The following is a 14,404-nucleotide window of genomic DNA, read 5'->3' as shown; positions in this document are numbered from 1 at the left end:
CACATTCGTTAAGTTGTCAAAAACCAAGCTTCATGCAAGCCCAATCTTAGATAATGTCCAGAACACAAACATCCATACAGACAGGAAGTACATTAATATAGGCTGATTACTGGTAAAACAGCATGGATGGTACAAGACAGGGGTTGGGAATGGCTCTGAAGTTTATTTTGAGGAAAAGGCATTTGAAAATTGACTGTATTGATGATGGATGAATCCATGTACACAATATACGAAACAGATGAATTTTACATATTAAATGGGTGAGTTGAGCATTATGTGATTTGTAGTTTATAAAGCCAACAAACATAATGATTATAGTCACACAAAACAGGCATGGAGCCCTCATCTGTGTTAAGACATGGATGGCACCACTCAAAATGAAAACTCCAGACTTAGAGGCCCACAGACACTCGGTGTGAAAGGGGGAAGTGCTTGTACGTGTCCACGCAGGTACAGCGCTAAGTATGTGAGGCACCTTGGTTGAAATGCCCTTGCAGGGGTAACTTGCAAATGTTTACCTCGGTATACTTCCCGAAGGTGGGTAGCAATCTGAGGAGGATCTTGTGAGCAAAGACTGAGGGACCCTGAAATGGGATTTTCCTCTGCGCACTGTGACCTAGACACTCTGTGCTTCTTGCCTGTGGGTCACAGAATTTGGACTCACAACTGCCTTGTGAGACCAGACCTATATCCAAGCCTGATGCCCTGGCCCACAAATTTAGAACGAGGAGCCAGATCTATCAGAGCCAATACTGCTTGCTTTAAACCTTTCTCTTTCTTCTTTCTTTCTTTCTTTCTTTCTTTCTTTCTTTCTTTCTTTCTTTCTTTCTTCCTTCCTTCCTTCCTTCCTTCCTTCCTTCCTTCCTTCCTTCCTTCCTTTCTTCCTTCCTTCCTTCCTTCCTTCTTTTTTCTTTGATTTCGAGACAAGGTGTTTCTGTGTAGCTCTGTCTGTCCTGGAACTAGCTCTGTAGGCCAGGCTGACCTCTTACTCACAGAGATCCACCTGCCTCTGCTTCCTAAGTAGTGGGATTCAAGGCGTGCACCACCACCACCTTCAGAGGCAATTCTTTCAGGCAAATCTCTCAATCTATCTCGCTGCTTCTCTGCCACACTCTGTGGCTGTGCTGGTGTACATACATGCTCACAACTCCTGAGCATTTCAGACGTGAAGAAAACCCACACCTAAATAGGGTCACATGCATGCACACATATACATAAAATAGAATTGTAATAAAATTTGAAAATGAGCAGAGACTGCCAGGGCTTAGCCATGGGTAAGATTCTGTCACCTCCGTGAGAGCAGGTGGGGTTGGTTACAAGCTGCAACATTATACAGTAATTCTCATCCATCTTTTGATGAGCAATGTATCAGAGCCACGGGCCCTGGTAAATGTTATACCATAAATCAATAAAATTTTGGTGTTATTGCTTTGGGAATAAAGTGGCTGTCTTTGGCTGTGGATTTTCACTGTAATTAACACCCCTTCTGTTAATGTTTGGGAATTAATTTCCACAGTTCAGAACTGTCTCCTGTTCTTTTGGGACTGACTAATAACACCCCCGGCTACATGTGAAAACAATTTCCCACTGCCAGGCCTTTGTCTCTCTCCTAGGTAAATGCAGAGATCTCTTACAATTACCTCTATTGCAGGCATTTGGTCAGTGTTTAGGGCTCAGGGAAGAGCATTACACTTAAGGTATTCACAGATATCCAAGGACATAGAATTACCTGTTGTTCAAGCTCCTGCCCTGCTTTTACCTCACTTATAGATAAGGAATATAATGGCCCCCAAACTAAACTTCATTAAGAGATTCCTAACTCCTTTTTCCTCAGTTTTCTGAGGATTTTAGATCAGGAAACTTACTGCTGTGTTTTACTCTCAAGGACAGAGAACGACTCACTTCCTGCTGGAGCCACAAACCCCCTTTGCCCACGATCAGAATGGCTGGTAACTGCAAACCCTGGAATTGATAATTCAGAGATCAGGGCCTCCTCTTTGTTTCTACCGCTTAGAGCTGTAAGTGTAAACTCCAGACCTAAGCCCTTAGATATTGCAGTATCTGGCGAGTGTGCTAAGCAGATCAGGAGCCATTAGCTTCCTCCTGACTGTTTATGCCAGCTGCCTCCTTACCCGGTATCCTCTGTGCATGCTGGGAGAAAAAAAGTGGTGAGCAGATTTAAAAAACAATCTATGCCCTATTCCTAATTTTATGGAAAGTAAACCCTTTAACTCTTATATCTACCATCTAAAAATGCAGTGTAGTGCACTAACATTACCCTCTAGAATTCCCCCGATGGGTTAATTCCTTTCTTAACTTTCTCGATTAAGGAGTTTACCAGATGTGCAATAGCCTGTCCCACCTTTGAGCTGACAGTCAAAGATCTCTCTCTACCCCCCTGCATGTGGTGTGTGTGTATGTGTGTGTGTGTGTGTGTGTGTGTGTGTGTGTGTGTGTGTGTGTGTGTGTGTGTGAGAGAGAGAGAGAGAGAGAGAGAGAGAGAGAGAGAGAGAGAGAGAACTGTTACCTGATTTTTATGGGAACAGAATTTTGGTCATGACACCTGCTAGGAATGGGGAATTGCTTGTTGTAAGAATATATATTAGTGGGAATGATTGTAACAAGAGATTAAGAAAAAAGAATAAGAAACATGAATAGAAAGAACCTGTTGTGAGTAGATTTCTTAGCCCTCACATTTCCAGCTTCTTTTGCTTTGTGGTGTCTTTAATTGAACCGTGAGAGGGATTTCTTAGAAGCTGGACTTTCAAGGACTCCATTAGGTGTGGGAGAGACAAGCCAGATGCCTAGAAACTTGTCCCACAGTATAGGGAAAACATAGATTTGATTGGCAGGCCCAGCAGTCAAGCTCCCATTCCTTTCCAGGCACTGTCCCTAGTCCCTTCTCCCATAACCTGAGGACTGAAATGATCCAGTGGGGATATTGGTGATCTGAGCTTAGCTGGAATCTGTCTTATCAGCCTAGATACTGACTGACATCAGAACACTTCAGTCTTTTGTTCAAAACACTCATATTCCAAGGCTGCCCGGTGCCTTGGACCCTACCTAGTGAGATGAGTATTTAGACTACAGTGTTTAAAGGGTGCCAAGCTCTCAAACTGTGATCCAGTGAAGGAATTCTTAGGATATAGAAGAGGAAGGAGCTGATCTGAGTAGAGATTCCAGGCTGAGTAGTCCCGTATAACAAGAAAACAATGGCCAGGGGCATTTTCAACCCACAAATCTTTATTTCTTTCTTACAACAAGCTATGAATGGGCCGAACAGATGCCCTGAACACTATCTCTGCTTAACAAGGATAACAAAGAGCAAAGTTGATTGCAACTGTGGGAAGGTAAGTACAGACCAAGGAGGCTTTCTCAGGTCAGTATGCTGCTGGAGAGGATTAAGGCAAGGCTCAGGAGAAGGTTGAACTCCCCCAGACATACAGCTCTTGCAATTACATCTTCCTCAAACACAGGAGGGGGTAGCAAGTCCCTCTCTAGATTATCAGGTCCTCCATCATTGCAAAGAGGATCTGAGCAGCAATAGGAAAAGTAGAAGCTATGGGCGTTTTTAAACCTTCTAAAGGATGGTGGAGGCTGAACAAGCACAAACGAGCAGTTAGTCATGCAGTATTTCCAGATTAAAAGCAGTCGAGAGTTCATACCTAGAAAGGAAGCCATCAGGAGAATTACCACCTTCAGATCTTCACTGTAAACCCAATACCTCAGTCAAACATCACTAGCTCCATCACCCTAATTAGAGACATTGTAGGGAGATGATACTGTCCCACCAGTCAAATCTCCAATAATTCACACAAAGAATTTTTATTAATTACGAAAGTTCAGCAGATAGCTTAGACTTCTAACTAGTTCTTAAAACTTAAATACCTGCATTTCTATTCATTTGCATTTTGCCACAGAGCACATGGCTTGTTACCTCATACCCTACAAGTCATGCTTCCTCCTCTTCTGGCTGTGAAACCACCCTCCTTGTTCCCAGCATCCTCTTTGCCCTGAAAATCCTGCCCAGCTTTGGGCCATTCAGCTTTTCTAAACCATTCAGAGTGACACTTCTTCACAGGGTATATAAAGATTGTTCCACTACAAGACAGTCTCAAGAATGCTAGACAGGAAACATTGAAGTACAAAGAGGGCCTTATTGTTCCAGTAATAATATCCACACTCGCCTGTCCATGTGTTGCTACCATCTTTACATCTGTCACTGTCTCTCCCCGGGTAACAATTTAGTCTCAGGAAACACAGTTATGCAAATAAAATGTCCTGTTCAGTTCTGGGTCAAACATTGTGATAAGCATTACCAAGTTCTAAATGAAAGAGTGACCAGAAGCTATGTTCTTTGTGACTCCAGGGAGGACTAAGGACACAAAAGAGTGCCCACATTCACGACTCCAGGATGAACTCCTTCCCAACCCTTTCCCTAGTTTTCCAAACTTGGGAATCCATGTAAAAATTCAGGAGCCCTTGATGACAAGTTCTCCAGCATGGATCAGATGGTCCATTCAAGCAAGGCTCCATAGAGAACAAGACTGTCATCACCACTGTGTTCAACCACATAGAGCTGTGTGAAGTGAGCCCCACTGGCAACACCCTGCTGGAAGTCCTGGGCTGAAGGCTGGAGGCCTTGCTGCTGCTTGTTCCCTGGCAGTCTGCAGCCATTATGTAGGTCCTCCACTGTGGAACTCACCCTGACTGCTTTAGCATCCACAGCCCTGAGACTTGTCTGCTGCCCGACATCAGAAGGACCTCGTGATCACAACCCAAGTAGTCCCCTTCCCACATAAATCTGTGTCAGTCCATAGTTGAACTTCAGCTCTCTGTCAGGGATCTCTACTCGTTTTTGATGAGTCCTCTCTTCATGAGTCCTCCAACACACAATATTTCCTCATTTCAGGGTGGGTTGCCTGTCTACTGACCTGCGTGCAAAGTTCCTTCCTGTCAAGGACATGGCAGTCCCTTCCCTCACTATAGTTCACAGGTTAATTGCACTGTGATGGAGAAATAACTCCACAGAGCGTCATTTATGAGGACCTTGTCAATGCTCAACATCACACACTCCATTAATTTAATGAACCCATGTAGAAAAGTGGAAAATGTGTGCATTAGGCCATTTCTGTGTTGTTCTCACATGGTGATTTGTATCTGTTAAAGGTATTATCAGGTTATCTGTTGTTGATATTGGCAAAGTAAACCCTAGTGGGCAAATCCAAATCTTCCGAAGTCTCAGGAGACAAACCACTGTTGGGACACAACAGCAGTGTGTTATCAGAACCATTGCTGTCTGCTCCTTCCCAGGCCAAGTTCTTCCATCCCCCATGTAGACCCGTGATGACTTTAGCCTTTGTGCTGTCCAGTCTAGACACCACGGCAGGTAGGATTAAAGTGGGAACTTCAGAGCCTCCTGACTGCCTACATTTTAGAAATGCTTCCCCTTTCCTTGCACAGCCAGTGGTTATTTTCATCTTGTGTTACTGGATGTACAGGCCTGAAGATTGCTACATCTTCTTTGCAGTCTATCCTTTCTCCTCCACAAAAGATCACTGCTTCCTTAAGTAATATGTATTTTGCCTGCTGTGTACCCTGATCCAGCTCAAGCATTTGCATATTTGATGGCAGACATCACCCTGAGGAAATGGGCACCTAAGTGCTTGAATCTGGCTAGCTCATGTGTGTGGTAGTGTGAATGAGAATGACCTCCCTAGGCTCCTATGTTTGAATACCTGGTAGCCAGTTTGTAGTATTGTTTGGAAAGGACTAGAATGTGTGGCCATATTGGAGGAGTGTTGTTGAGGCATGCCAGGATTTGGGGATTTCCAAACACTAGCACCTTTGCCTGTTAGCTCTCTCTGTCTCCTGCTTGCAGATCCAGCTGTGAGCTCTCAGCTGTCCCTGCCACCATGCCTTTCCTCCACCATTAAAGACTCCCACCCTCTGAAGTAAAAAACCCAATCGAATGTCTTATTTTGGAAGCTGTTTTGCTCAGGCTGTTTTACCAGAGCAATAGAAAAGTAATCAATAGAGGATGTGAATACACAGGGTCAGAACCAACAACATGCCCGCAAAGATTCACAAAAGTTGAATCAGGGTGTCTGCCCCTATGAATAGAGAGACACCTGGGGACAAAGACCTGGAGGGGCCACAGCAGTCTCATTCCCTGGATACTCAGGGTGTGTAGACTGTCAGCCTACCGTCAACCACAGGCTCTTGGCTCCTTGAACAGCCCTCGCACATTACCCTATAAGTGGGCCAAACCTAGTGCCTGTGAACAGGATTTCAGTTCAAGGAGCTGCCTGAAGAGTGCTGGGTCTGGCTGCAGAGACAACAGACTGACCCTGACACCCAAGTTTGTGTAGGAAGGATTATTCACCCTATGACTAGCATACAGATACTTACGTATGGCAACTGTCCCACAGCGTTTAGCATTCAAGTCAGGGCAGTCAGTTATATCAGGGCAATGGAAGGTATTTTCTACAGAGCAATGATAGCATTTCATAGCCGCAACTGAATAAAGAAAAAGCAACAGTTGGGCTTTTCCCCAAAAAGCCTTTCCACCATCCTACTCCCATCCTCCCTCCTCCCATGGCTGCTTCCCAGTGCAGTTCTCTACCCAAGCCACCCCAGGGCTGCAGTGCTCAGAACCTGGCCTAGTCTAAGGCAGAGACAGACCAGCTCCCTGGATAGCAGCAGTCCCTTCAAGAATCTTTCCTTTTCCTAAAAGGCTGGTCACATGTCAAACAGCTGAGCTCTTCAAAGCTGTCCATCCCTCTGTGGAACAGTGGCCGCCTAGGACACACAATCCTCCAGGGCTTCTCTGGACTCAGCACCTGCTCTCCCTGCTCTGACGTGCTATGGACACTTGCTCCCTTGGCTTTCCCGGTCAGTAGCTCTCTGTGGGAGCCTTCAGTATTTCCAACTTATTGAATCTCAGGAGTATCACTCTAACCATGCTTAGATATTAAAACCATGTCAGTGTATGATGAAATAAACTTTATTATGAGACAAAATAAAGGTCTAACTAATTTCCCTCCTTGTTTTTGCTGTTAGAAACAGAAAAGGGTAATTGTGACCTCATGATCCATGTGTAGTAAACAGCTGCCTGGTGTAGACACTAATGCCCTTTTGTTTTAATTTTTGTTTTGTTCTTCTGAGACAGGGCTTCTCTGTATAGTCATGACTGTCCTGAATCTCTCTCTGTGCATCATGCTGGCTCTGAACTTGCTTCTGCCTCCAGAGTGCTGGGATGAAAGGTGTCTACCACCAGTGCCCAGCAACACTAATGTTTGCAGAAATACAATTTACCCAGTGCATGATAAGGAATGTCCAGGCTCTCGAGTTCTTCCTTAGTAATTTGATTGTGGCCCTTTGTTAAATTAGCAACAGCGGCAGCAGCTCAGTGTCCTGGGTCACACATAGTCTCAGGATTTTGAGACTGAGGAAGGGACATCTCTGGGAGTTTGAACTAGAGAAAGAAACCTTGTCTCAAACCAACAAGGCGGCCAATAAGATCTCAGTGAGTAAAGGTGTCTGCCACCTGCTTCTGGCTAGTCCAATTCGAAACATCTCCTTCAAACCCCAGTCAGCTCTAAATTGAGTATCTTTCCATCCAACACACTGCGAGTTTTGAGTGCAAACTTACCTTGCCTAGGTTGGATGGCACTGTCCAACCCGCTGGTACTGTTGTCCAACCTGCTGGTACTTTTCTCTAACCCGCTGATACTGTTGTCCAACCCACGGGAACTGTTGACAACGGTGTTCACACTTGGGAACCCCAGGAGAATTAGCAAGAAGAAGGTGAGCATCATCTCCAACAGGCAGGCAGATCTGAAAATGAAGAGGTCCACTACCATCAGAGAGGGCAAGAATCCTTGACCCAGGTCCATGTCCCCAGCATCAATGCACAGAGGAGGCATCCATGGTCACGGCCTCAGCATCAGCAGCCTACCCTAATGCTCCTTCCCCAGGAACTTCAGGCTCTTGCCTACTCCACCCTGCTCTACTGCATATATGGATCTTGCTTCCCACTTCTGAAACTGTCCTGATGGTTCTGCCATCTTCCCCCTTCTAGACAATTTTCCTCCCATGGGCATAGTCCACATCCTCCTCTCCTAACCTGCCCTTCTATGCTAACAGTGGATTTAAGGTTTCCCTACCCTTGTTAGAAACCTTTTCTCATCTTCCTGCTCCCCCATTCTAGAATCATCCTGCTGAATCCCCTGTGTTTTCCTTATAGAACTGTCCCACTGGGCTTGATCTCCTCATCTCATAGCTGGAACTTGACTGCTTAATTGGAATCTAATGTGCCCTTCTGGAATGTTCCAGGTTAGTTACTCAAGCTCTGTTAGCACCTCTCAAGCCGCTGGCCCCACTGACATGTCTGTACTCGGGGAACATTCTAGAAGGCCTTTCCTGAGGAAGAAGAGTGACATCTTCTTTTTTTGGGGAACCATCCTGAAGACTGTCCCCACACTAGTGTCTCTGTACCTCCATTCCTTCCTTCAGGTTACACGCTCTGGAGTGCCATTCCTCAGTCACAGCTCTGATCATTATTCTGAGTGGTTCAACCAAGATTGAAACCCCTCACTTGGCATTCCTCCTGCAGGGCTCTGAACCTCTATGACTGCCATTCCTCAGACCCTGGCACTCTCTAGGCGCTCCTCCCCCAGGCCCTCTATCTGTGTGCCTCTGCTCCAGACTTTCCTATTTGAGCTTTGTTCTGAGGCTCTGATCTTCTCTGATCATCTCTTGGTGCCCTTTTCTTAGTCCTTGAACATAATGGGATCCTTCTTTCAATTCTCTGACCAAATCTTAGCACCACTACCTCAGCACCCCGACCCTCTCTTAGTGTCCTTCTCTCCAGGATCCAACTCTCTCTTTCTCTATGTATGTATGTATGTTTGTATGTCTCTCCCGCCCCCCCACTTTCCCTCACTGCCTAGGATCCTTACCTTTGATTCTAACGCTTTCTTGGTGCCCCTCTTTCTGCAATCCAGCCCTCTTTGGCTCCCTTCCTACTGGGCTTGGAGCCTCTCCTGGAGCCCATTTTAAGGGCTCTAAGCAACTCCTGGTGCCTTCCTCCTAGCCTCCTACTCTTCATAGCCTTCCCTCTGGCCTCGGAACTTCTATTGGTCTGCTTCCCTCTAAGTGTCCATCCTATTAGCATCCTCAGGGCTCTGAGCCTTTCTTGGCCCTCTTCATCCTCATCTCTCTTTGTGACCCTCCTCCAGGTTCTGAATCACAAAGGGCACCTTCCCAAGAAGTCTCCCAAACTCTCCTGACACCCGTTTCTCAATGATCTCACACTCACTTTAGGTCCTTTCCTCAGAGCTCCTATCCTGTCTCAATGCTCTGAATCCCCAGGTTCCTCTGTCCCCAGAGCTCTAACCATCTTGGACCCCTTATTTAGCTATCAATACCTCTCTTGGAACTTTCCTCTCAGATTCTGAAGCTCTTTTGGGGCCCCTCCTTCAGAATTCCAGTTCTCCCTTGGTGCACTTCCTTTGGATTCCAACCCTCTCTTCTAATGGAACTTCTCTGCCACACTTTTCTCAAGACTCTTTTTGGTCTCCAAACTTCTCCTGGTACCCTTCCGTCAGAGCTCAGAAACTCTCTAGGATCAATTCAGTGAGGGCTCTGACCCTCTGTTGCACATTTCTCTCGGAGTTCTGATCCCCTTGAGGCCCCTCCTTCTAATCATAGCTGCAGCTCCTGTTTTGTGGCCCTACTTAAGAACTCCAGCCTTAGGCACCCTACCCTCTGTGCTCTGGATTTCTTTAGGTATTTCTCACTCCTGCTTCCCTCACTCTGACCTTTTCATGGTGTTGACACTTGGTACTATTTCCTCGGGGCTCCCACCTCCCTTATCATCTCTTTCTTAGGGCTCCACCCATTTCTTGGTGTATCTCTGTCAACCTCTCTGGGTGTCCTTTTAGAGGAGCCCAGAGCTTTCTCAGGGTTCCAAGTCTTTCTCAGGCCTTTTTTCAGTTCCCAAATTTTCTGGGACCTCTACCTCCAAGGACCCCAGTTTCTCTTGGCACCTCTCCCTCAGAGTTTCCAACATCTGTTTTACCTTTCTCAGGGCTCTAAACGTTTCTTGGTGTCCCTCCTTTTTGCTCTGATTGCTTGTTGGCCTTCACTGAAGATTCTGACCCCCACAAATCTCATCCTCATCAACGTTTTTAAAAAGGGTTCCTGGTGTGGGATAATTGTCCGTGTTCTGTTAATCATGTTTTAAATAAACGCTGATTGGCCAGATAGGAAGTATAGACGGGTCAACCAGACAGGAAGTAGAGACGGGGGCGTTGAGAACAGGAGTATTTCTTCTGGGAAGAAGCAAGCTCTTCCCACACACCTGCCCATACCACCAAGAACAAGACGTAATCTTGCTGGCTGTGAAAGGTACCGAGCCATGTAGCTAACATAGATAAGAATAATGGGTTAACTTAAGCTACAAGAGCTAATTAGAAGCCTGAGCTAATGGGCCAATCAGTTCTATAACTTATGGAGATCTCTATGTGATTTTCTTTGGGACTTGCTAGCTGTGGGGTACCTGGTAGGACAGAAACCCCAACAAACAAGCCAGCCCTCATCTTACAGAATGGTGCCCACATGAATAACTGCATCCACAGAAAGCCTAAGAAAGATTGAGAAAGAATAGAGTAAAGCATGTTTTCTTGGTAGCAGCAAGTTCTTGGGTCTGCTCTGCTTGCTAGAGGCAAGGAAGTGCTCTCATCTAAGAGAGGCTTCCTACCTCAGCTTTAGCTGCAAAACCCTGCAGCTCTTTAAGAGGTCCTGCCACAAAAATACTTAAATAGTGTTGATAAAAACTGACTGCATGCTTTTGGGTTTTCAGCTGTAGCAGGAAAAAAGCTGCGCCATCTTAAAATGTGGCTTTTTGGGCTGTCCTGCCAGGGCAAACTCTGACTCTTTCAGGCAGGCAGTCTGACTGAGTGTGGTCTGTGAGCAGAATGCTGCAGCTTGCTTGCTGGCAGGAACCTTGAAACGCCAGAGTTGTGGCAATAAAAAGGGTTACAGCCAGTACCTCCACCATGAGGCTGGAAAGCTAAGGAACGGGATGGATCCAGCCGTCAAAGCCACCATTTTAATCCTCTCCATAAAGACTCATGTGGTCAGAAAAAGAGAGATATAGTAAAGAGAGATTCAAAGATGAAGAAAACCTCTAAATGGTTTCAGTGTGTTAAAAATATATGCAGGCTAAAGGTTAAAGTCCTCAAAAATAAAAAAGAAAGAAAGAGAGTAGTAGGGTGTGGTGGTACACACCTTTAATCCCAATGCCTGGGAGGCAGAGACAGACAGACCTCTGTGAATTCAAGGTGTGGTGGTAGACACCTTTAATCCCAGAACTTGGGAGGCAGAGGCAAGTGGATCTCTGTGAGTTCAAGGACAGCCTGGTCTACAGAGTTATTCCAGGACAAAGATATACAGAGAACCTGTCTCAAAAAGTAAAAGTAAAAATAAAAGAAATAGAGGTTAAAGTAAAGCCACATAAAGATGGAAAATACACAGAGAATCTTGATACTGTATATTAATATGCTCTCTTTGAATTATTTGAATGCTGAGGAAGGAGCAATAGCTGCTAAAAGATATTTGCTTATAAATGCTGCTGAACTAATCCAAGATAGATATTATGAAAATACCTTGACTTCAAAATTGAAGTCAAAAGGTATGTTACTTTGGAGAAGAGATTTTGCTTTTGTTTCCATAGGAAATGAAAGACCGGATTAGTTCTGAATTTAAAAAAAAATCAGGTTTGATCAAGGAAAACCACCTGAGAAATTTCTGGTAGGATCAGATGGCCCGGATGTCTGAGTTCTACATCCAGAACAGATTAAAGACAGCTGCCTGAGAGGATCAAGCCTCACAGGATAATCCAGTCAGGACTTAATCATAATTCTAAATTTTCTTTAGGTCCCCATAAGATTACCAGCATACCCAGCCAGCTGGAAGGAGCCTGGAAAACCACACCCACAATTCCAAAAAATGGACTATGGATTTTTTCTTTTTAAAAAAAAAGAGGGGGAAATGGTGTGGATAATTGTCTGTATTCTGTTAATCATGTTTTAAATAAACACTGATTGGCCAGGTAGGAAGTATAGGCAGATCAAGCAGACAGGAAGTAGAGGCAGGGCGATGAGAACAGGAGTATTTCTTCTGGGAAGAAGGAAGCTCTTCCCGCACTTCTGCCCAGACCACCAAGAAGAAAGACATAATCTTGCTGGCTGTGAAAGGTACCGAACCATGTGGCAAACATAGATAAGAATAGTGGGTTAATATAAGCTACAAGAGCTAAAAAGTGGCCTGAGCTACTGGGCCAATCAGTTTTATAACTTATGGAGATATTTGTGTGATTTTCTTTGGGGCTTGCTCGCTGTGGGATACCAGGCGGGACAGAAACCCCAACGAGCAAGCCCCCTCATGTTACAGGTTCCAGCCATCTTTTGGTGTATTTAATTTAAGGTTCCCACCTCCCTACATTCTCTCTCTCTCTCTCTCTCTCTCTCTCTCTCTCTCTCTCTCTCTGTGTGTGTGTGTGTGTGTGTGTGTATGTCTCCCTTTCCCTTTTTGTTTTTACCACCTCTCAGTCCCACCTTCTGATCTATCCTGTCTTTGTCCCTCTCCCTATGGCTCTGAAGCTCCCTTGACAATTCTATCTCAAGGCTCCTATCCTCTCTTTCAGTTACTCCCTCAGGAATCTGACTCTCTTAGTGCCACACTTTCAGGACTCCCTCTTTCTTGACATAGCAACTGCTCCCTCATGGCACCAAGGATCCCTAGCCACCCCTCTCTCAAGGCTTTGACCCACTCTCAGGATTTCAAAAGTCTTTGGTGTCCTTCCTTAAGGCTGAACTCTCTAGATACACTTCCCTCAGGGTCCTGATCCTCTCTTCTGTAGCCTCAGAACTCTGTTACTTGGTACCCCCTCTATCAAGCCTCGGATCCTCTTCCTCTCTCTCTTTATCCCTCAGGACTCAAAGCATGTCTTGGTGCACTTACTTAAAAGCTACAACTCTCTCTCAACCTCTCTTTATGCCCTTCCTCAGGACTCTGAAACCTCTTTGGAGCCCTTCTTTTAGGGCTTCAACTCTCTGGGTTAACTCTGCGAGTACCTAAAACCTCTCCTGGATCCCTTCCCTATGGATCCAAGTTTGTCTTGGCACCTCTTCTTCACGGCTGCCCAATCTCCCTTGGCACACCCTCTATCTAGGCTCTAACCCTCCCCTGATGTCCATACTTCGGGGTAGCTGGCTTCCTTCCCTCAGATTTCATGTCATTCTTTGTCAACCTTGCCTCCGGGTTCCAAGTTCTCTCTTGGCACTCCTATATCAGGGCTACAACTTAGTTTTGGTGACCTGCCTTTGTGTCCCAATTTCTTTGTCGGCACTTCTCCTTCAGATTTCCAACTTTCTTGAAGCCCTTGCCTCACAGTTCTGAAGCCGTCTTCTAACCCCTCAGCTCTCCAACGGTCTTTTTGTTCACTTCCGTAGACCTCTGACCCTGAATTGGTGCCCTTCCCTCACGGTTCCGACTCTCTCTGTGTTTTTCCCTCAAGGTTCCAATCTTGGGAGGGGAGGATGCCCAGAGAGGCTCTGAGAACTAAGGGATGCTTGTTAAGAGAGGTGAATCCCTAAAATATGGTACCAAAGAAGAGTCCAAGCCGAAAGTGAGGGCCCCTGAATTCCGTGGGTCAGAGCCCAGAGGAAAAAGCACGCCAAGATTCATGAGAGGGTCCAACCCTGAGGGCAAGTTCACCAAGAGATACTGAGTTCTGATAGAAGGGCAGCAATAGACATTTGGAGACAGGCACACCACGAGAGGGATGGAGTGCTGTGGGGCAAAGTGGACCAAAGAGAGGTGTAGTACTGAGGTGTCAGAACCGGAAAGGAAGAGCACCAAGACAGTCAGAACCCGGACGGAACTGCAGCAAGACAGGGTCAGAGCTCTACAAACGTGCACCGAGAGATGGATGGAGATCGGAAGGGTTAGAAGAAGGGCTCAGAACCCCGAGAGAAGGGCACCAAGAGGTTTGGAGCTGACAAATTCCTCGGCAACTGGGGTGGACAGCTTTGAAGAGCTCAGCTGTTTTACTTGACCGACCTTTTAGGAAAAGAAAAGATTCTTGAAGGGACCGCTGCTATCCTGGGAGCTGGTCGGTCACTGCCTTAGTCTAGGCCAGGTTCTGAGCACTGCAGCCCTGGGGTGGCTTGGGTAGAGAACTGCACTGGGAAGCAGCTGTGAGAGGAAGGAGGATGGGAGTAGGATGGTGGAAACGTTTTTTGGGGGAAAAACCCAACTGTAGTTTTTTTTTTCTTTTTACCAGTCTATGGATTGTTACCATCTTTACATCTATCACTGCCCCTCCCCAGTTGAC

At 45.9% G+C, this 14,404-nt stretch overlaps 1 protein-coding gene across 1 annotated transcript; it reads right to left on the bottom strand.

Moving 5' to 3' along the window:
* Window positions 1-3,222: 3,222 nt before the first annotated feature.
* On the bottom strand, window positions 3,223-13,526 carry LOC125413470 (glycosyl-phosphatidylinositol-anchored molecule-like protein). Its single transcript, XM_087898711.1, has 4 exons — window positions 13,390-13,526; window positions 7,655-7,839; window positions 6,412-6,519; window positions 3,223-3,665 (listed from the first exon to the last, which is right to left on the bottom strand). The coding sequence occupies exons 2-4, from the start codon at window positions 7,818-7,820 to the stop codon at window positions 3,376-3,378; spliced, it is 564 nt and encodes a 187-aa protein (XP_087754837.1). The 5' UTR covers window positions 7,821-7,839; window positions 13,390-13,526; the 3' UTR covers window positions 3,223-3,375.
* Window positions 13,527-14,404: the final 878 nt, after the last annotated feature.

Source organism: Myodes glareolus, chromosome 19, assembly GCF_982192425.1.
Source record: "Myodes glareolus chromosome 19, mMyoGla1.1, whole genome shotgun sequence".
Taxonomy (NCBI): Eukaryota; Metazoa; Chordata; class Mammalia; order Rodentia; family Cricetidae; genus Myodes; species Myodes glareolus.
This window is presented reverse-complemented; position numbering and strand designations above follow the sequence as displayed.